The sequence below is a fragment of the Neoarius graeffei genome, chromosome 1 (assembly GCF_027579695.1).
Source record: "Neoarius graeffei isolate fNeoGra1 chromosome 1, fNeoGra1.pri, whole genome shotgun sequence".
Taxonomy (NCBI): domain Eukaryota; kingdom Metazoa; phylum Chordata; class Actinopteri; order Siluriformes; family Ariidae; genus Neoarius; species Neoarius graeffei.
This window is the reverse complement of record NC_083569.1, coordinates 111,567,319-111,588,245: the sequence shown is the minus strand read 5'-3', so window position 1 is coordinate 111,588,245 and position 20,927 is coordinate 111,567,319. Positions and strand designations below refer to the sequence as shown.

General features: G+C 43.7%; 1 protein-coding gene across 2 annotated transcripts in view; it reads right to left on the bottom strand.

The window, feature by feature from the left end:
* Positions 1–20,485, bottom strand: part of ube3c (ubiquitin protein ligase E3C) — a 67,062-nt gene extending 46,577 nt beyond the window's left edge. The window contains exons 1-11 of one of the 2 annotated variants that reach the window (XM_060915219.1): positions 20,362–20,485; positions 16,923–17,028; positions 16,793–16,846; positions 16,639–16,713; positions 11,537–11,683; positions 11,256–11,371; positions 10,670–10,827; positions 10,420–10,573; positions 8,799–9,019; positions 8,539–8,690; positions 8,245–8,432 (exon numbers count right to left, since the gene is read on the bottom strand). In XM_060915219.1, the coding sequence (XP_060771202.1) occupies positions 8,245–8,432; positions 8,539–8,690; positions 8,799–9,019; positions 10,420–10,573; positions 10,670–10,827; positions 11,256–11,371; positions 11,537–11,683; positions 16,639–16,713; positions 16,793–16,846; positions 16,923–16,988 (1,331 nt within the window). In that variant the 5' untranslated portion in view covers positions 16,989–17,028; positions 20,362–20,485. The remainder of the gene's footprint in view (positions 1–8,244; positions 8,433–8,538; positions 8,691–8,798; positions 9,020–10,419; positions 10,574–10,669; positions 10,828–11,255; positions 11,372–11,536; positions 11,684–16,638; positions 16,714–16,792; positions 16,847–16,922; positions 17,029–20,361) is intronic. The other variant, XM_060915228.1, reaches the window with a different exon arrangement.
* Positions 20,486–20,927: the final 442 nt, after the last annotated feature.

Genomic DNA, 20,927 nt, shown 5'->3' with positions numbered 1-20,927 from the left:
AGAAATAAAACGGACTCGATGGGAAAAGTGGTTCAGCCCGACTTTAGGATTTTAGGCATCACATTTATAATGCTAATCAAAGCTGGGATTTTGGAGAGAGGGGTAAAGGTTGAAAAAAAAAATTTTTTTAGCCGTTTAACCAACCAATACGACTTTTATTGAATTGTTTGTTTGATTTTTTTTTTATTCATTCATCAATCTGCCTTCTTATTCAGCAATCTACAGTCTTGTGATATTTTGATATAATAAAGTCGACATTTTGTGTGAGACGACCCTTTGTTTCTTAAAAAAATATATATACATCTCCGTCTCAGGTCCAGTGAGTGCAGTTTTATGCGGAAAGGAGCTGTAGGTTTTACTGAGTATCTTGCAGAACCGGCCGCAGTTCTTCTGGACACTTTGTCACACTCGCTTCTTCATTTTACACCAAAACTTTTGCAGTAGTCTTCATTATGGTTTCTTTTTTAATCTGCAAAGTGCTCTCTTATGGAATATGCTGCTCAGATACAAACTTTTTTTTTTCCTGTAACATTTAATTTTGCGCTGGAAAAAAAAAAAAAACAGAACGTTTGGACTCTAAAATGTTTTTGTAATGTTTTGACTCGATAATGTAGAAGTCGTGCAATAGAAATGGAGACCATGAAAGTTTGTATGAAAAAAAATAAGGGGACTACTCCATCACTTTATGCTTTCATCCTTCCAGTTTCTCATCACTTCATTATTCCATCATTCGAACCCCATCACGAGATCCCTTTATACCTACAGCTTCTCATTCTATCCCTCTATCACTCCAACCCCATCATGCCATCTCTCCATCCCTTCATTAGATCATCCCTCGTCCTCTTCATTCCTTCAGCACATTTATAACTCAAAGCCCATCTCCTACCCCATTTCATTCATCCATCCTCCTTCATTATCATGGATTAAAGCAAAAAAAAAATATTTGACTGAAAATTTACGGGGGGGGGGGGGGGGGGGGGGGGGATGGGTGGATTACGATGAAATTCTACGGGGGGGGTGGTTATGGGTGGATTTCGATGAAATTCTGAGAATGATTAACTTAGAACTGATAACTTTATTAATCAATTAATTAATGGATTAATATATTCAATTTATTGCACTTTCTTTCTATTGCTTCCGTATATTATTTTTTTGTGGCAAACCACACAAATGCAAGCGCCTGGAATGTTTAGTTTTTTGCACCATGAACTAAATGGCTTTCCGTTTTCACCTATTTCGTACAGCCAAGCCCACCTTCACTTGTTTTTTACACCTTTATCGATGGCAGACACATCAGTGCCTTCTTTCATGGAAAGCGCATCCATGCTGCCGAAACCGAAAGCAGAATGACATGCTCCTCTGCTCGACGTCAATATAGAAAAAAGTTTGGATCTTCGCTTAAATTAAAATTGGGGTTTGACCTTACTTTGTGTTGAATACGACTTCAAAAACAATTCAAGATTTTATTAAGAGAAATATTGTGGCCAACACGAGTGTTAAGTTCCCTAAAAGATCGCGTGAAGTTGGCTGCTATCTACTTTGTGTTCGTTCTCATTTTCCTCCATCATTTCATAGGCCAGAAACAGATGCTTTGACGTAATTTAACTTAGTAGGCTATGATTATTATTTAACCGTAGTCTTCTAGACATTTTGGCTGTTTGGGGCATTGAACGCTGGTGTATGATTTTCAGGGAATAAAGTTTAGCGCATGTCGGAACATCATTGCGCTCGCAGCCTCCAACTCCTCAAACGTCCTTTAAATTGTGATATAACGTAGGCTATAAGGCACGGTTCTAACATACCTTACACATTGGCCTAACGAAAATAATAATTGTTGGGGCGTCTGCTGATTTGTTAGCTATAAATTTAGGTCTAATTACTTCTGACAGTCTGCAAGCATTGCACCGTCGGGTCTTCAAGTCTGGCTGAAGCAGAGGAGCGGGCTTTCCGGGGTTTATTTTTTCGTTTTTTTTTTTTTTAACATGCTCTATTTCTATATGTCCAGGTTTGAACTAAGTCATTTTGGCAAGATTTAATTTAATACAAAACAGAAATGGTCAGACACAAGCACGCCAAGCACATGGGAATGTATTTTGCCAATTTTGACAGCGCATGTTTTTTAATGCCGCACCGTAGACAGCGAACGTTTAAACATGATCAAACATAGGAAATGAACGACACAAAGCATGGCTCAAAAACAAAAAAGTTAAATAAACCCTGCTGATAGTTGATGGTGTTGCAACACATCAGTGTTATAACCCAATCTCTACCCAACCACCCGTCATTTTAATTCTCCTCGGATCAGCACCGACCTCACATTTGGCCTTGGGAGAGCTCAGTTGATGGAAATCCGTCACACGACGGAAAACTTTAATCCATGCATTATTCCATACCTCCATCACTCCTTTATCGCTTCGTCAGTCCATTCCTCCATGTCAGTCCGCTCTTCTCCATCACCCATCTCCGATTATCTACTACTTTATCCCTTCGTCACAGCCATCATTTAAGTCCTTCATCACGTCAACCCTTAATCACTTCATCATTAAATCCCTCTATCATGTAATTCCTTCATCATCAGTCCATCAACTCTCCACCTCTCCATTACCCCATCCCTCTGAATACTGAGCCTCGATAAATCCAAGAAAAAAAAAAAAAAAAAAAACACATGCAAGGACCAACCTCCATGACAAACTGTTTACAACAGGAACATCACCAAAGGACTAAATTTTGTTCCCCGAGTGAAGATCGACCCAAAACATCGATCAGAACTGAATTTGCATGATCAACGAGAGAGGAGATACAATTCTAGTCAGAAGGAAAAGGTTGATCTAATGACTAATTAGTTCGCAAAAAAAAATTTACAATACAATGACCAGCACGTCTCAACATTAAGGACTGCCCGACTGCCCTGGGCAAGTGAAACATGTCCCTGACGCCCGACCGGGCAAGTTGGAATGAGCATAAATTACAAACAAGCACCACAAAAATTAGGCTTTTTGAGCTTTTATTTCAGTTCCTAAAAGCGTCCCTCACTACGTATCCACCATTCTTGTCTTGGCTGTTTTCTTAGTCTCGGTTTCATTTACTGCTTTGCAAGTTATTTTATATCCCCCCTGCTGCTGTAGTATGGTACGCGTACTGTTTACAAACCCCTTGCGCATGATGTCACGCATCACGTGCTAATTACAGTTGGGGTCAAACAGACACCGTCTTTCATGCAAGCAGCTTAATCTGTCTTCAATACGGTTAATTTTTGCACTGTTTTTGCTTGTTCAAACAGAAATCGATAAAAGGCATCACCGTCTCCCCGCTATCAAGAAAAATGTTAACAAATAGAAGCAAATGCTTCAAGAGCAACGAGGAAATGAGTGGGTAAAGAATACGAGGAGAGGAGCTCAGCCTGAAAACTCCAGAGAAATTCACGATTGTATTTAAAATGTATTTTACAAAAACAGAAAGTCGGAAGTGAGGATGGAAGAGTTTGCTTAAGAGTCTTGTTTAATTTTTTTTTTTTTTCTGCTCGCATTCAAGTTAGCTCCTTCATGAAAGTGTTTGATTTTCTTACAGGTGAAGCTGCTTCCTTATTCGACACAGAAAACCCAGATTCTGGCATTTAAAAAACAAAAAAAAAGAGCAACATGAGCAATAAATCCTGAAAGAACAGAACAGATTAAGAGCGGAGAGAGCTGGAGCTTTGTTTCTGTTATCAGAGGAACACAGTCCTGTGCAAAGTATTTATATACCATTTTTGTTGTTTGGTTTTGTTACATCATCTACCTCTAGATTTTTTTTTTTAAAGTGCTGTGTCATGACAGACCGGCTGCACTGATTCAATTACAGGTTGCCAGGTCTGGATAAAACACCCACAACCTACACACTGAACAATAATTTTAAACTCAAACATTATCCTGTCTGTCATGACGCAGCACAGGTTTTTTTTTTTTTTTTTAAACCTACAAGTGGATGATAGAACCAAAAAAACCCAATATATAAATATTCTCAAACACGGTACTGTTCAAAAGTCTTGGCACCCAACTTTTTTCTTCATACAAACTTTGTTATAGATTTCTACATTATGGGGTAATGAACCTAGTCTGAGAGAGTTCTACACAAACACACCGAACTGTACAACAGCTGCATGCATGCGAAATGGAAATAAGTCGACTAAGGCAGGAAAAACTATTTTGGATAAAGCTGTTATTGTCCGTTACAAGTAAAAGTAACCAAAAACCAAACTTAATAATAAACTTAATCATGTTTATCCTGTTCTACAGGGTCGCAGGCAAGCTGGAGCCTATCCCAGCTGACTACGGGCGAGAGGCGGGGTACACCCTGGACAAGTCGTCAGGTCATCACAGGGCTGACACATAGACACAGACAACCATTCACACTCACACTCACACCTACGGTCAATTTAGAGTCACCAGTTAACCTAACCTGCATGTCTTTGGACTGTGGGGGAAACCGGAGCACCCGGAGGAAACCCACGCGGACACGGGGAGAACATGCAAACTCCGCACAGAAAGGCCCTCGCCGGCCACGGGGCTCGAACCCGGACCTTCTTGCTGTGAGGCGACAGCGCTAACCACTACACCGCCGTGCCGCCCCCAACTCGATGTGTGATCTTCATTTTATGTTGCAATTCACAACTATTCTACTTGCAAAATGGGGGCAAGTGGGTTTAAAAGTTAATGTCGAGCCCTGGACCAAGTGTTGTGCAGAAGGTCGAGTTCTTTCAAATAAAACAATCAGAACTGAAATCCATTGAGAACTGAGAGAGGGAGGATATACAATTTAACTGAAAATAAACAAATTGTTTCCAACAAGAAAACGACCAAGTTTTGTTCCTCGAGGGAAGATCGACCCAAAACATCGATCAGAATTGAAATCGGACAAGAAATCAAAGAGGAGATACAATTCTAGTGAGAGACCTGGGAAAAAAAAATATATATATATTAATATTAAACATTAATATGGCCTAATTAGTAACTCTTTAGCAAAAAATTTGACAAAACAACCACCAAGATTTGTGCGGAATGATTAGTTTTTTTTCAAACAAAACAATCGGAACGGAAATCCGTAGAGAACTGACGGAGGAGACGCGATTTAATTGAATTCTGGACGACGGACGCCATGCCATGGCAACAACACATCGACCTTATGACCAGATGAGCTAATGATCAATGATCGGGGTTTATTTTACACCCGAACGCTTGACGCTCCGCATCTTCAGGGTTGTATCCACTAGATCTCGGCCTCAGCGAGTCATGTTTGGAGTCGTGACATCACGATTTGTCCTCAGAGAGCGATATTTGAATCTCGGAGAGAGCGAGACGTCAGCTCTCGGGGACGTTATTTGTTTGCGTTTTAAAATAAAATCTGTACACAGATACAAATACGAACACGTGAACACTCGAACATGCCCCGTATGGGTTTTATCCGTCAGTATATAAAGAAGTTGACTTTTTGGGTTTTGTTTGGCTTGAAGGAAAATCAAAAATCAGCCTACAAATTTTCTAGTGCCGAAACGGCCTTGCGCCTGCTTATCTTTCGCTACTCGTGCAATTTCGACACATACAATACTCGAAATGAACATCGTCTCCGCCTTCCACTCGCTGAAACTGCTAAGCATCAGTTCTTTTCGCTTAAACGGGGATAAAGTGTGCATCTTTCGCTAAATTCAAGAAGAGTCTCAGACTTCACGTGTGTGGATAGCTTGGATATCCGTGTCTTCATAGCTTATAGTTTTAGGTTCATACAGTGCTCAGCGTAAATGAGTCCACCCCCTTTGAAAAGTAACATTTTAAACAATATCTCAATGAACACAAACAATTTCCAAAATGTTGACAAGACAAAGTTTAATATAACATCTGTTTAACTTATAACGTGAAAGTAAGGTTAATAATATAAACTTAGATGACACGTTTTTCAGTTTTACTCAAATTAGGGTGGTGCAAAAATGAGTACACCCCACAACAAAAACTACTACATCTAGTACTTTGTATGGCCTCCATGATTTTTAATGACGGCGCCAAGTCTTCTAGGCATGGAATGAACAAGTTGGCGACATTTTGCAACATCAATCTTTTTCCATTCTTCAACGATGACCTCTTTTAGTGACTGGATGCTGGATGGAGAGCGATGCTCAACTTGTCTCTTCAGAATTCCCCATAGGTGTTCGATTGGGTTCAGATCAGGAGACATACTTGGCCACTGAATCACTTTCACCCTGTTCTTCTTCAGAAATCCAACAGCGGCCTTAGATGTGTGTTTAGTCATGTTGGAAAAGTGCACGACGACCAAGGGCACGGAGTGATGGTAGCATCTTCTCTTTCAGTATAGAGCGATACATCTGTGAATTCATGATGGCATCAATGAAATGCAGATCCCCGACACCAGCAGCACTCATGCAGCCCCACATAAGGACACTGCCACCACCATGTTTCACTGTAGGCACCAGGCAGTTTTCTTTGAATTCCTCACCTTTGCGACGCCATACAGTTTTGAAGCCATCAGTTCCAAAAACATTTATCTTGGTCTCATCACTCCAGAGTATAGAGTCCCAGTAGTCTTCATCTTTGTCAGCATGGGCCCTGGCAAACTCTAGGCGGGCTTTTTTGTGCCTGGGCTTTAGGAGAGGCTTCTTTCGTGGACGGCATCCATGCATGCCATTCCTCTGCGGTGTACGCCGTATTGTGTCACGGGAAATACTCACCCCAGTTTGGCTTTCTACTTCTTTAGATAACTGCAGTGAGCTTGCATGCCGATTTTCTTCAACCCTTCTCATCAGAAGGTCGTCAACACCTCCTGTCGAGGTGTTAACTTCCGTGGACGACCTGGACGTCTCTGTGAGATGGTTGCAGTTCCATCTTTCTTAAATTTTTGTACCACTTTTGCTACAGTATTCTGACTGATAAATAAAGCTTTGCTGATCATCTTGTAGTCTTCACCTTTGTGGTGGAAAGAAATTATTTTCTTTGGGGAATTCTGAAGAGACAAGTTGAGCATCACTCTCCATCCAGCATCCAGTCACTAAAAGAGGTCGTTGTTGAAGAATGGAAAAAGATTGATGTTGCAAAATGTCGCCAACTTGTTCATTCCATGCCTAGAAGACTTGGCGCCGTCATTAAAATCATGGAGGCCATACAAAGTACTAGATGTAGTAGTTTTTGTTGTGGGGTGTACTCATTTTTGCACCACCCTAATTTGAGTAAAACTGAAAAATGTGTAATCTAAGTTATATTATTAACCTTACTTTCACGTTATAAGTTAAACAGATGTTATATTAAACTTTGTCTTGTCAACATTTTGGAAATTGTTTGTGTTCATTGAGATATTGTTTAAAATGTTACTTTTCAAAGGGGGTGCACTCATTTACGCTCAGCACTGTATATATTCGCACATTTATATACATGTTATTTAATGATACTACAGGTCACAGGTTTAAATACTCCTGATGAATCGATAAGGTTGTGAATAGACGCAGGATTAAAATGCAGCACAGAACCGTGCAGGGTGTGTAAAAGACTGTATCCTATAACCTGCTCATACATCTGTAACACAAAGGCGCAGGCTAGCATGTGATCAGCTACATTGCGCGTGTGTGATGTGAGTGAACTAAGGCCAAAAAAATAATATATATCTTAAAGTTGTTGGGTTTTTTTTTTTTTGCTACGAATAAAAGTAATTCAGTATTTTCAGTCTGAGATCAAGTTTTTTTTAACCACAAAGAGAATCGTTTCATAACCTATCTTTACCAAGGGCGCCAATAATTCTGAAACTGACTATGTTGGATGTGTGTCAAGCCAAGATAGTTGGTTAAAAAAAAAAAGAAAACCCCAGGGAGTCTTTTGTGCTGGTAAACCACGGGAGGCTGCAGTGTGCGCCCCTTCCACTCCTGTAAAGCTTACTCCGAAGGGAACGTGTGCAAGAGAGCGAGTCATTCCCAGCAGATATCCGATAATGACGACGCTCGTGGAACGGGATTTACTGAGGAACGCTGTCAAAACCAGAAAAATACCAGCAGGGAGAAAGAATGCTGAGAATGTACACGAAGATAGTGATCCTTTCTCCACCCTAAACCCAGGTGAGACGGCGTTTCCTGGTGCTGTGACACGGATAACTTCCTGGATGGAATGAGCCGAGAGGAACGCTCGACTGATCACAACTGCTGTTCTGCTAATATCAGTGTAAGGTGTGTGTGTGTGTGTGTGTGTGTGTGTGTGTGTGTGTGTGTGCGCTGACCTGACTCGGGGCACCATCATGCGGTGCTGCACCATGAGGGTGTGGCAGATGGAGGCCATCATGGTGAAGACGTCCTCGCTGGCTGAATCTCTCCACACCAGAGACAGGAGAGCGTTCGTCTGCTGCTTCGAGTCCAACTTCTGTACACACAGCTGTGTGATCAACTGCACTGACATCCTGTTATTGTCCTACACACACACACAGAATGCAGAAATGTACCAGGACGAGACTGAAAATGATTCCTGAGGAATTACTACAAGGCTGATGTGTGAACAGAACCGTGTGTGTGTGTACCTGTACAGGAGGAGGGCGTGTCGAGGCGTCGTCCTCGTCCTCCGAGTCACTGTTGACGTCAGCCCTGGTGTGGCTCTCGCTCACAGGAAGCAGAGGGAGCAGAGCCTGCAGAGAACTCAGATACAACAGCAGGCCTTCTTCTGAGAGAGAACCTAACACACACACACACACACACACACACACGAATGAAACCAGAGTATGGAGACACAACAGCAGGCCTTCACCTTGGAGAACACACGCACACGCTCTCTCTCTCTCACCGAGGCCTGTCTCCCCAAGCAACAGTACGAAGTAGAAGAGCCACGGGGCGTGGCACTGGGTGCGGTCTGACGAGGAGACGGTGGCCTGCAGGGAAAACAGGAAGTCATGGAATGGGAAGCAGAGTCTGGGGTCCGCCAGCGCCGGCATGAAGAAGTGGAACATCTGCTCAGTGAACGGAGGAGAGACGAAGTGTTCCGTAAAGGACGAGAACACTAACTGCCTGTGAGAGAGGAGGAGCAGGGGAGAGAGACAGGCAGAGAAAGAGAGATGGGGTAAAGACAGACAGACAGACGGGGGAGAGAGGGAGACAGACAGACAGATATGGGGTAGAAAGGGGGGAGGGGAAGAAAGAGAGACACAGAGAGAGAGAGACACACACACACACACAGAGGGATGGAGGGGAAGAGAGAGACGCAGAGAGACATAGAGAGAGAAAGGAGGGGAGGGGAAGAGAGACAGACAGAGAGAGAGAGACAGAGAAAGAGAAACAGAAAGAGGGAGAGACAGAGACACAGAGAAAGAGGGAGAGACACACACAGAGAAAGAGAGATTAAAACATTGTATTCCATTCCCATTCATTCTTTAGTAATATTTCTAACAGTGTGTAGTTACTGTCAAAAAGGAGTAAAAACAAAACACACTCATCATTCAGGGGTTAGTCATTAAGAGACACACTGTGCCGAAACACTGTAAATAACAGGTTATGTGTTGTCATGAAGAGTTAATCCGTGTTGAGGTGTGTGTGTGTGTGAACTCGAGGTGTATCGGGAGCAGCACCGATCCTCTAGCCTGGCTAACGCGACTTCAAAGCTCTGCAAGCATTTGGTCTGGCCAAGCTATTAAGCCAAACTGTTTCCCAGAGCCCGTGGTTGACCCGCCTCCCTGAAATGCCTCAGTTTGCTACTGGTCGAAGCCAGAAAAGGCTGTGACGAAGCTTAAACCAATCACATCACGCTTTCCTCTGACGTATGCGACGCGACGGGGCTAACTGGTAGATTAAACTCTTACCGAAGCCGGTCGGGAGCAAGGCGAAAACGTCCTTCCTTTCAATAAATACCTCCAGGGCTGCTCTTTGCTCCGTTTTCAATGAGAACTTCCCGTTGAATGCTTTCAATACAGCATCTACCGCTGTGTTAAAGGCTTGCCGCTGCTCCATGTTCGTGATGTGAATGAAGCGCTTCCGGCATAGATTCTGTAAACAATCTATGGCTTCCGGTCGCAGTTCTACTACGTCACTGCCTTGAACACGCCTCTACCCAGGGCCGTTGGAGATGCTCAAAGTTGATTGGCTCCCGATTTTTCAGGAGCTTGGAAATGCTGTAGATAGCCTGCCTGGCCAGACTAAGCTCGCAACAGGCCCTCGTGTTGCGTCACGCTTAGGATGCCCAGGCTACCAATCCTCATCTCTCTACACTCCACTAAACCTCCCTCCCTCCCCCATACCTGGAACTCTCACCTTTACTGCATAAAATACAAACATCAGGAAAGTTCAACAGAACAGCACCAAATTACATCCAATTATTCACAACTCATCATCGGGACTGGACCATGACTCACTCTGCAGCTCCGCGTGATTACTCGGAATCTGACACCTGTGTTATAGTGTGTGTGTGTGTGTACCTGGCGCCCGCAGGACAGGAGCTGTAGGTAAAGTGCAGTGGTCTGAGTGTGTGTTCCAGCAGTGTGTGCGCCAGGGGAAGTGAGGGGGCGTCGCTGTAATCCAGACTGGATGGTAACTTGTGATTGGCCAGAATGTATAGAGTCCTGTAGTATCCTACAGAGGGGGGGAAAAAAAACACACACACGTGAGCAGAGGTAACATCATCATCAGTGTGGAGTAATAAGACGGGCGGCGGCGGCAGTGCGGTACCTTTCTGAACCATATAGTGCAACACCTGCTCCGTGAGCGCTCCGGCTGCACCGGAATCCTGTAGAGGGGGCAGGTAGGTTCTCTCCGAGGCAAACACCTCCAGCATGCGCATGGGCACTGCCACATTCACACCGTCGTCCTCACACAGCTGCAGGAGTCTGACACACACACACACACACACACACACACACACACACACACAAAAACATCAGCTCACACAGCTCCGGAGTCTGGGCTTCGATCCTGAGCTCGGAATACCGTCTCTCTGGGAATTCCGGTTTCCTCCATCCTCCCCAGGTAGGTGGATTGGATAATGATACCCTGCCCCAGGTGTGAATGTGTGTCCGAGTGGTGCTCTGAGACAGGAGTATTCCACCCTCACAGCCAACGTTCCCGGGATACGCTTCCGACCGACCGGGAAGATTTTTTTTTTTCCCCGGAAAACTTATTTAATTCTAGACGTAACCACGGTAACGGCAGCTCAGGTTCCAATCATCATGCTTTTCCTGACCACACACTAAACATCAACCTATATATATATACACACACACACACACACACACCATGTGTGCAAAAGTTTTGGCACCTGCAGCAGTGTCCGAGAAGCCTCTTGATCTGGAACACGCAGGTGCTTCTCTCAGGTCCCGCCAGCAGCTTCACAAACTGGGCGTGGTGCTTGACGACGCTCTGACACAGACAGATCTGCGACAGGGAACACACTCCAGAGTCAGACATCCTCCCTTGTGTGTCATGCTGTAATACACACTGTTCACCATGTAGAGCTGAGGAAAGGTGCTTTATAAACTGAAGGAGTGAGTTTAAAATCTGTGTGTGTGTGTGTGTGTGTGTGTGTGTGTGTGTGGTCACCAGCCGGTGTGTGTCCTCGCTGTGGCGGTAGAAGAAGAGCAGCCGGCGTATGAGCAGACTGAGCGGAGCGGCGTCCGGGAGCATGGATCCGGAGGAACACTGACTCTCACACACACAGCGGTCGAACTGGCTTCGCTGAATGCCATGCTACACACACACACACACACACAGGCAGGAAGTAAGCAAGGTCATCAAAATATGTATTAGTATTAATAAAAAGGCATTTTGAAACACAGCAGAACGCCACCCTCATCCTAATTTTTTTTTTCTTTACAGCCAGGTTGCCACGGTAACTTGCTTCCGATTGTATTTTATTTCCTGCTTTCTCTCTCTCTCTCTCTCCCCTGTACATGCAAGGCTCTCAGATTACGGGGCTTGGAATAATCTGTGTGTGTTTTACAGTAATCTTCAATTTAAATGACTTTATTTAATGAATTTAATAAAAATCAGGTGTGAAAAATTCAAGAATAGGTTTGTTCCAACATATTCCGATTTTTATTAGACGGTCTGTCTTTCTACAGCTAGACCAGACAATATCGTCGTTTCTGTGGCTGAATAAGCCGCCCCGTATTAGTAAAGCTGTTTTACAACTTCCCAAAAAGCAGGGCGGTCTTGCACTACCCAATCTTATTCAATACTATTGGGCACGCAACGTTAACAAAATTAGTCACTGGCTTGATAGAGGAGCTGACGTAGGCCCCTTACGGGCGCTGATAGAATTACGGTCCTCAAAGTTTTCTTTACAGTCCCTCCTTACCTCACGGCTCCCCCTCAAGATTTATAACATCTCGCAGAACCCTGTTGTTACCAACTCGCTGAAAATTTGGAATCAATTTCGTAAACATGGCTTGAATGAGCCTTCAACTTTAGCCCCGGTTGTTAAAAGCCATCTATTCCCACCCTCCTGATCAGACCCTACTTTTACCATCTGGCGAAACAAAGGTTTATTACATGTCAAAGACCTGTACAAAGAAAATGTATTTACTGATTTTACAGAGCTCGCAGTCAGGTTTGAATTACCTTACTCTCACTTTTTTCGTTTTCTCCAAGCCAGGCACTTTGTCCAAACCTCCTATCCTCACTTCCCCAACCACCCGCCCGGGTCTCTGATCGATTCTTTGCTCACCCTCGATCCTGCACAAAAGCGCTCCATCTCTGTGATTTACAGTTCCATTGGCTCCCTTAACCCTGTCCAAACAACCCGACTGAAGCAGACCTGGGAGCAGGAGACAGGAGCTCCAATCTCGGACAATCATGCCCCTTTTCCACCAAATCAGTTCCAGTGCTGGTTCGGGGCCAGTGCTTAGTTTGGAACCGGGTTTTCTGTTTCCACTGACAAAGAACCGGCTCTGGGGCCAGAAAAACCGGTTCCAGGCTAGCACCAACTCTCTGCTGGGCCAGAGGAAAGAACCGCTTACGTCAGTAGGGGGCGGAGTTGTTAAGACCAACAACAATAACAAGACCGAGAAAGATCGCCATTTTTAAGCAACGAGAAGCTGCAGCTGTACAAACGCGAAGTCATCCATTATTATTATTATTATTGTTGTTGTTGCTGCTTCGATATTCGCGCCAAGGTTTATGCAAACGTAGCGACGTAACTGGCGTATACAACGACGTAACTGACGTATACAGCGACGTAATGATGTGGCTTCCCTTAGCACCGCGAGCTATGGAAAAGCAAACTGGTTCTCAGCTGGCTCGCAAGTTGAACGAGTTGTGAACCAGCACCAGCCCCGAACCAGCCCTGGAACTGATTTGGTGGAAAAGGGGTATGAATGGAATCAAATCCTCAACCTAGTTCATACGTCCTCGATATGTGCCAGGCACAGCTTATTACAATGTAAAGTTCTTTTTAGAGTGCACTACACAAACGCCCGACTGGTGAAGATTCACCCAGGCACCAGTGACAGTTGTAATAGATGCAAGCAGTCACCTGCTAATCACACCCACATGTTTTGGGGTCCTGCTTGAACCTCACTGGCTTTTGGCGCCAAACATTTGACACACTTGCAACAGTGCTTGATGTGGATCTTAACCCGGAGCCCTGCACAGCCTTGTTTGGCTCTCCTCCACTCTCGTCACCGAATTTCCCTGTGTCCAAACGTCGGGTATTGGCCTTTACAACCCTACTGACTAGGCGCCTTATTTTGTTTAAATGGAAACATGTTCTTCCACCTTCACACAATAGCTGACTTAGAGAGGTCCTAACTCATCTTAAAATTGAGAAGATTAGATTTCACTGGCGGGTTCTGATGATGCTTTTTTACAAAACCTGGCAACCCTTTTTGGAATATTTGAACAGAACTACAACCCCGATTCCAAAAAAGTTGGGACAAAGTACAAATTGTAAATAAAAACGGAAAGCAATAATTTACAAATCTCAAAAACTGATATTGTATTCACAATAGAACATAGACAACATATCAAATGTCGAAAGTGAGACATTTTGAAATTTCATGCCAAATATTGGCTCATTTGAAATTTCATGACAGCAACACATCTCAAAAAAGTTGGGACAGGGACAATAAGAGGCTGGAAAAGTTAAAGGTACAAAAAGGAACAGCTGGAGGACCAAATTGCAACTCATTAGGTCAATTGGCAATAGGTCATTAACATGACTGGGTATAAAAAGAGCATCTTGGAGTGGCAGCGGCTCTCAGAAGTAAAGATGGGAAGAGGATCACCAATCCCCCTAATTCTGCGCCGACAAATAGTGGAGCAATATCAGAAAGGAGTTCGACAGTGTAAAATTGCAAAGAGTTTGAACATATCATCATCTACAGTGCATAATATCATCAAAAGATTCAGAGAATCTGGAAGAATCTCTGTGCGTAAGGGTCAAGGCCGGAAAACCATACTGGGTGCCCGTGATCTTCGGGCCCTTAGACGGCACTGCATCACATACAGGCATGCTTCTGTATTGGAAATCACAAAATGGGCTCAGGAATATTTCCAGAGAACATTATCTGTGAACACAATTCACCGTGCCATCCGCCGTTGCCAGCTAAAACTCTATAGTTGAAAGAAGAAGCCGTATCTAAACATGATCCAGAAGCGCAGACGTCTTCTCTGGGCCAAGGCTCATTTAAAATGGACTGTGGCAAAGTGGAACACTGTTCTGTGGTCAGATGAATCAAAATTTGAAGTTCTTTATGGAAATCAGGGACGCCGTGTCATTCGGACTAAAGAGGAGAAGGACGACCCAAGTTGTTATCAGCGCTCAGTTCAGAAGCCTGCATCTCTGATGGTATGGGGTTGCATTAGTGTGTGTGGCATGGGCAGCTTACACATCTGGAAAGACACCATCAATGCTGAAAGGCATATCCAGGTTCTAGAGCAACATATGCTCCCATCCAGACGACGTCTCTTTCAGGGAAGACCTTGCATTTTCCAACATGACAATGCCAAACCACATACTACGTCAATTACAGCATCATGGCTGCGTAGAAGAAGGGTCCGGGTACTGAACTGGCCAGCCTGCAGTCCAGATCTTTCACCCATAGAAAACATTTGGCGCATCATAAAACGGAAGATACGACAAAAAAGACCTAAGACAGTCGAGCAACTAGAATCCTACATTAGACAAGAATGGGTTAACATTCCTATCCCTAAACTTGAGCAACTTGTCTCCTCAGTCCCCAGACGTTTACAGACTGTTGTAAAGAGAAAAGGGGATGTCTCACAGTGGTAAACATGGCCTTGTCCCAACTTTTTTGAGATGTGTTGTTGTCATGAATTTTAAAATCATGACAAAATAATTTTTCTCTTTAAATAATACATTTTCTCAGTTTAAACATTTGATATGTCATCTATGTTCTATTCTGAATAAAATATGGAATTTTGAAACTTCCACATCATTGCATTCCGTTTTTATTTACAATTTGTACTTTGTCCCAACTTTTTTGGAATCGGGGTTGTGTGTTTACGGCGGGTGGGAAGGGTTAAGGGTTAACTATGTTCCGGCTTAGGCTAAGTTCGTTGTTGCTCTCATCATACCTTGTGTAGGACAACCAACTGTCTTTTCTAATAAGATTCTCTCTATTTTTATACAATGTAGCCTATGTGTGAGATATTGTTAGATGTGAACGAAAAATCTAATAAAAGATTTATAAAAAAATAAGAAAAATTTGAGAACATGAAAACACTATTGCTCTAATAAATATCAATAAAACTGAAATATTGTCATGCAGATAAACTAACCGATAAAATCAGTAAGGAAGGAAATAAATACAAAAACAGCCTCATGTCTAAATTAGGGCTGTCAATCGATTAAAATATTTAATTGCGATTAATCGCGTTATTGTCTGTATTTAACCCTAGCCTGGGCCCGCCCATCCTAAGCGTGACGCAACACGAGGGCCTGTTCCGAGCTTAGTCTGGCCAGGCAGGCTATCTACAGCATTTCCAAGCTCCCGAAAAATCGGGAACCAATCAACTTTGAGCATCTCCAACGGCCCTGGGTAGAGGCGTGTTCAAGGCAGTGACGTAGTAGAACTGCGACCGGAAGCCATAGATTGTTTACAGAATCTATGCCAGAAGCGCTTCATTCACGCTTCCGCATCTATTACGCATAGATGCTGTATTGAAAGCATTCAACGGGAAGTTCTCATTGAAAACGGAGCAAAGAGCAGCCCTGGAGGTATTTATTGAAAGGAAGGACGTTTTCGCCTTGCTCCCGACCGGCTTCGGTAAGAGTTTAATCTACCAGTTAGCCCCGTCGCGTCGCATACGTCAGAGGAAAGAGTGATGTGATTGGTTTAAGCTTCGTCACAGCCTTTTCTGGCTTTGACCAGTAGCAAACTGAGGCATTTCAGGGAGGCGGGTCAACCACGGGCTCTGGGAAACGGTTGGGCTTAATATCTTGGCCAGACCAATAGCTCAGAGAGCTTTGAAGTCGCGTTAGCCAGGCTAATTTAACCCGCTATAATATAATAAACTCTACTCTTCGGTTCAGCTCCAGTGAGACGAAACTGTCCTGCATTTTCTATACAAATTATACGTTTCCATCTCTGTGTGGGTGTAACAGTCAGGCGTCCACATACTTTCGGCCATACATTGTACATTTCCTCCCCCCTAAAGTCACACTAACGCCTTCCACGTACTTGTCGCTTTCTCTCCTGGAAGCCTCGGATATACGACTGGATGATTACTGCGTTCTTCAGCCTTCTCCTTTCATCCTGGAAGGAAAGAAAAACAGCGTGATCACTCACATACACGATCATGCAGCCTGGGTCACCAACGCTGCAGCGCACAAACCTCTCGCCTGCGTCTCTCCTCCTGGGTCCGGTGAAGAAGGGACGCTTTTTGCTCCTACAAAACAAACAGGATCGTTTAGACAAGCGTGGAAACACCAAGGAGGAGGAGGAGGAACGGAGTCGAGGCGCACCTTTTTACTCGCACCTCCGAGGGACACTTTAGGAGTCCGCTTGAAATCTCCCTCGAAGCTGAACATGGCTACACTTTTCCCATCGAGCTGCAGCGTCCAAAATTACCTGCGGAGACAACGACAGAGCGCGTGTACAGACCGCGGAGTCGAGAACAAATCACTTCGGCGTGCGCCGTTCGAGAAAAACAATCAAGGGAGTGATGTTACTGCGGAGTTTATTATCCTGAAGCGTTTTATTCCGCAACAAACTCGAACACAATGTACCATGATTAAGTTTTTAATAAAGAATGACTGTTTTTTATCCGTTTATTGTTACATGTTGCTTGTTATGTTCCAGACAAACCGCAAAGCGGAACCTCAAACCTTTTACCTCGGACGCCGACGAAGCAACTCCTTCCATGAACGTTACCTCGACATCGCCGTAGCAACGATTACACGTTCGTGGCGCCTTCACCATCCGACAGAGCTGTTATTATAGAAACAATATCATATACATATATCAGTACTTACGAGTGACTCGTTTCAGAATCGACCCAAGACTCTGGATTCTGATTGGCCAGAAGGTTTTTGTTAACGCACTCGTTACGGTTATGAGTCTCGAGCGAGTCGTAACAGCCAAAGGACACGTGGAGTTTACGGTTTCATGGTCAAAAGTTGTGGGGATTTTTTTTTGTCATTTTAACATCATGAGAAGAAACGAAAAAAGAGAAGTTGGTGAAAGAAAGCTTGTTTAGAGAATAACAGGAAGTAAATTGGAATGAAAGGTAAATATAAATGGATAAACAAAATAAGAATAGAAGGAGAGAGGAGAGAAGAAGAGAGAAGAGGAGGTGGAGGAGAGAGGAGAGGAGGGACAAGAAGAGGGGAGAGGAAAGAAGAAGAGAGGAGGAGGAAAAGAAGAAAGAGGAGCAGAAAGGAGAAGAGAAGAGGGAGGAGAGAACAGACGAGAAGAAAAGTGGTAAAAGAGGAATAAATCACTTCACTTCAGAGCGACTCCGTGCTGTTCATTGCATCATCCCATCAGTGATTATTTTCCGACAACAGCACACCACAGAAGTGTTTGACTCCTTACACAGTGCACCGACTCAGAGTTTTAAACTCCTTCCGAAACTCACCGGCCACTTTATTAGGAATACCCATCCCCCCATGTTGTGCTGCTTTATGCCGTTATCTCAGCGTCGGTTAACGTTTACTCACATCAAACATCAGAACGGGAAAAACCGTGATCTCAAAGTGTGACTTTCTTTCACTGTGGCAGCATGGGCGTCGGTTTGACCCCAGATGGAGCATGAGGGTTTGAGTTTTTCAGAAACCGCTGAATGGTACGAAAAACAAAAAACATCGGGTGAGCGAGTGGGAGACAGTTCTGTGGGCGCCCTGTTGATGAGTGGTCAGAGGGAAAAGGACTGAAACCGGTTCGAGCTGAAAGAGGATATAGCAACTCATATTAATCACTCTTTACAACCGTGGTGAGCAGAAAAGCATCTCAGCATGACGCTCTGTCAGGATCAAGAACGCGGTCCTACTAAAGTGGCCGCTGAGTGTATATTTACATCCAGTTATGTAGAATAATATCAAGGAAAGATATATTTTTAAAAAAATAGAAATACACTGGGGGCGGCACGGTGGTGTAGTGGTTAGCGCTGTCGCCTCACAGCAAGAAGGTCCTGGGTTCGAGCCCTGGGGCCGGCGAGGGCCTTTCTGTGCGGAGTTTGCATGTTCTCCCCGTGTCCGCGTGGGTTTCCTCCGGGTGCTCCGGTTTCCCCCACAGTCCAAAGACATGCAGGTTAGGTTAACTGGTGACTCTAAATTGACCGTAGGTGTGAATGTGAGTGTGAATGGTTGTCTGTGTCTATGTGTCGGCCCTGTGATGACCTGGCGACTTGTCCAGGGTGTACCCCGCCTCTCGCCCGTAGTCAGCTGGGATAGGCTCCAGCTTGCCTGCGACCCTGTAGAAGGATAAAGCGGCTAGAGATAATGAGATGAGATGAGAAATACACTGGCAGTCAATGAAAAAGTCCAGGTCAATAATTCAACATATTATGCAATACGGAGTTGGGGAAATGTTTGTTTTGAGATGTTTCTATTGAATAGCGTGCACAGAAGTCATTAATGAGTTCTCCTCAATCCAAACATTTTTCAATAGTCTTCAGGGAGTGGTCTTTAGGAATCAGCTCAAAGTGCTGTTTTGGAGAAAAACAAAAATTTGTACACAGTTGAAAGGATGGGTTGGATAGCCGACTTTTGTATTCCTTATGTCCAAGATGCCACGGTTAAATCCAGATGACAGATGGCGGGCCCTCGGCATGGTGCAAGCCGGCCTAAGTTTTTCAGAAGTTGGGCGTCGATTGAATGTCCAAACCCTGCCATGGCCTGCGTATTCACCTGATCTCAATCCAATTGAGCATTTATGGGATCACCTTGGTGTTCAGATCCAGAACCGTGTTCCTCATCCCATGAACAGAGGTCAACTGATCCAGGCTCTTCAAGAGGAGTGGCAGGCCATTCCACAAGACAGGATTCGCCGTTTGATACGCAGTATGCGTCGCAGACTGACGGCTTGTATTGCTGTTGGTGGGGACAATACTTGGTACTGAAGCTGCAACTTTCCAATTACAGGGAATCCATTTTGTTCGGACTGTACATTATCAAAGCTCACAACAATTGTGATTTTTTTTGTTTATTCATCTCGAGTTAAATGTCAGTATATTGATCTGTAAGCTTCTAGTACATGATTTCATAGCTTATGAACAAAATTATTTTCATAAATGTCACCTGGACATTTTCATTGACTGTTAGTGTACTATTTTATTTTAAACACTAATACTAATCCTTATATTATTCTATATATGAGTCTTATGAAATACATATTTTAAGGCATTTATGGCCAAGCATAGATATAAATAAAAATAATAATAAATCAATTACTAAAATGTTGTACAATAAAGCTAGATAAATATAAATACAAACATTAAACATCAGAGCTTCATTCTTAAGATAAACAGAACACACTACTAAGAACACACAAGCCGCAGGCTGCATCCCAAACAGCGCCATATTGAAAACGGAGTGCACTAGATAGGGCGCAACTAGAGATTACTTCGTACCCTAAGTAGTGCACTTATACAGGACGGACACACAGCCTTCTTAGTTTAGCTAACCAGCTCGATAGCTAATGACTCAGCGTCATGACTACTTCAACATCACTGACGTTACCACACTTTACGATTAATGATGTAAAACATGCCTCAGAATATTTCCTCTCAGCTAAAACGCAGCGTATGAATTACATTTTTATCGTCAGCCGCCATTTTAATTCGTAAAGAAGCTAATTAGCTTAGCTTAGCTAACGCATCCGCACACTGACTTCCACTTCAGGAGAGACTTCTTCTGTTGGGGTTTTTAACACGTTCACACTTTAATAAATTCAGTCTTTTACCTGTTTTACTGAAACACCGCTCGGTTTAGTGACAGGAAGAAAAAAAAACACTCAGAAAATGAAACAAAAACTGCTGCTTTTCCTCTTTTCTCAGCTGGTAGCTTCCAGAAACACAACAGAGCCGTTGTCCCGCCCACTGGACAAAATGCTCACACGCGATTGGATGGATTCGGAGATCCTGAAATCCTATTGGCTAAGATGCGTTGAGTGATTTGTAAAATGTCAAAAGCACTTCCGGCATTAACTTTTAGGTCATGCAGTGTGTGTGTGTGTGTGTGAGAGAGAGAAATGGATTTAAACTGTATTTATAAGCACACATATAGTAATTTAAAGGAACTTTAGTAATAAAATGTTTATATATTTTTAATATCTAACTCAATGAATCAGAATCAGGTTTGTTAGAAGAAACCTTTATTTGTCACATGCACACTTCAAGCACAGTGAAATTCATCCTCTGCATTTAACCCATCTGAAGCAGTGAACACACACACACAGAGCAGTGGGCAGCCATACTACAGCACCCGGGGAGCAGTCAGGGGTTCGGTACCTTGCTCAAGGGCACTTCA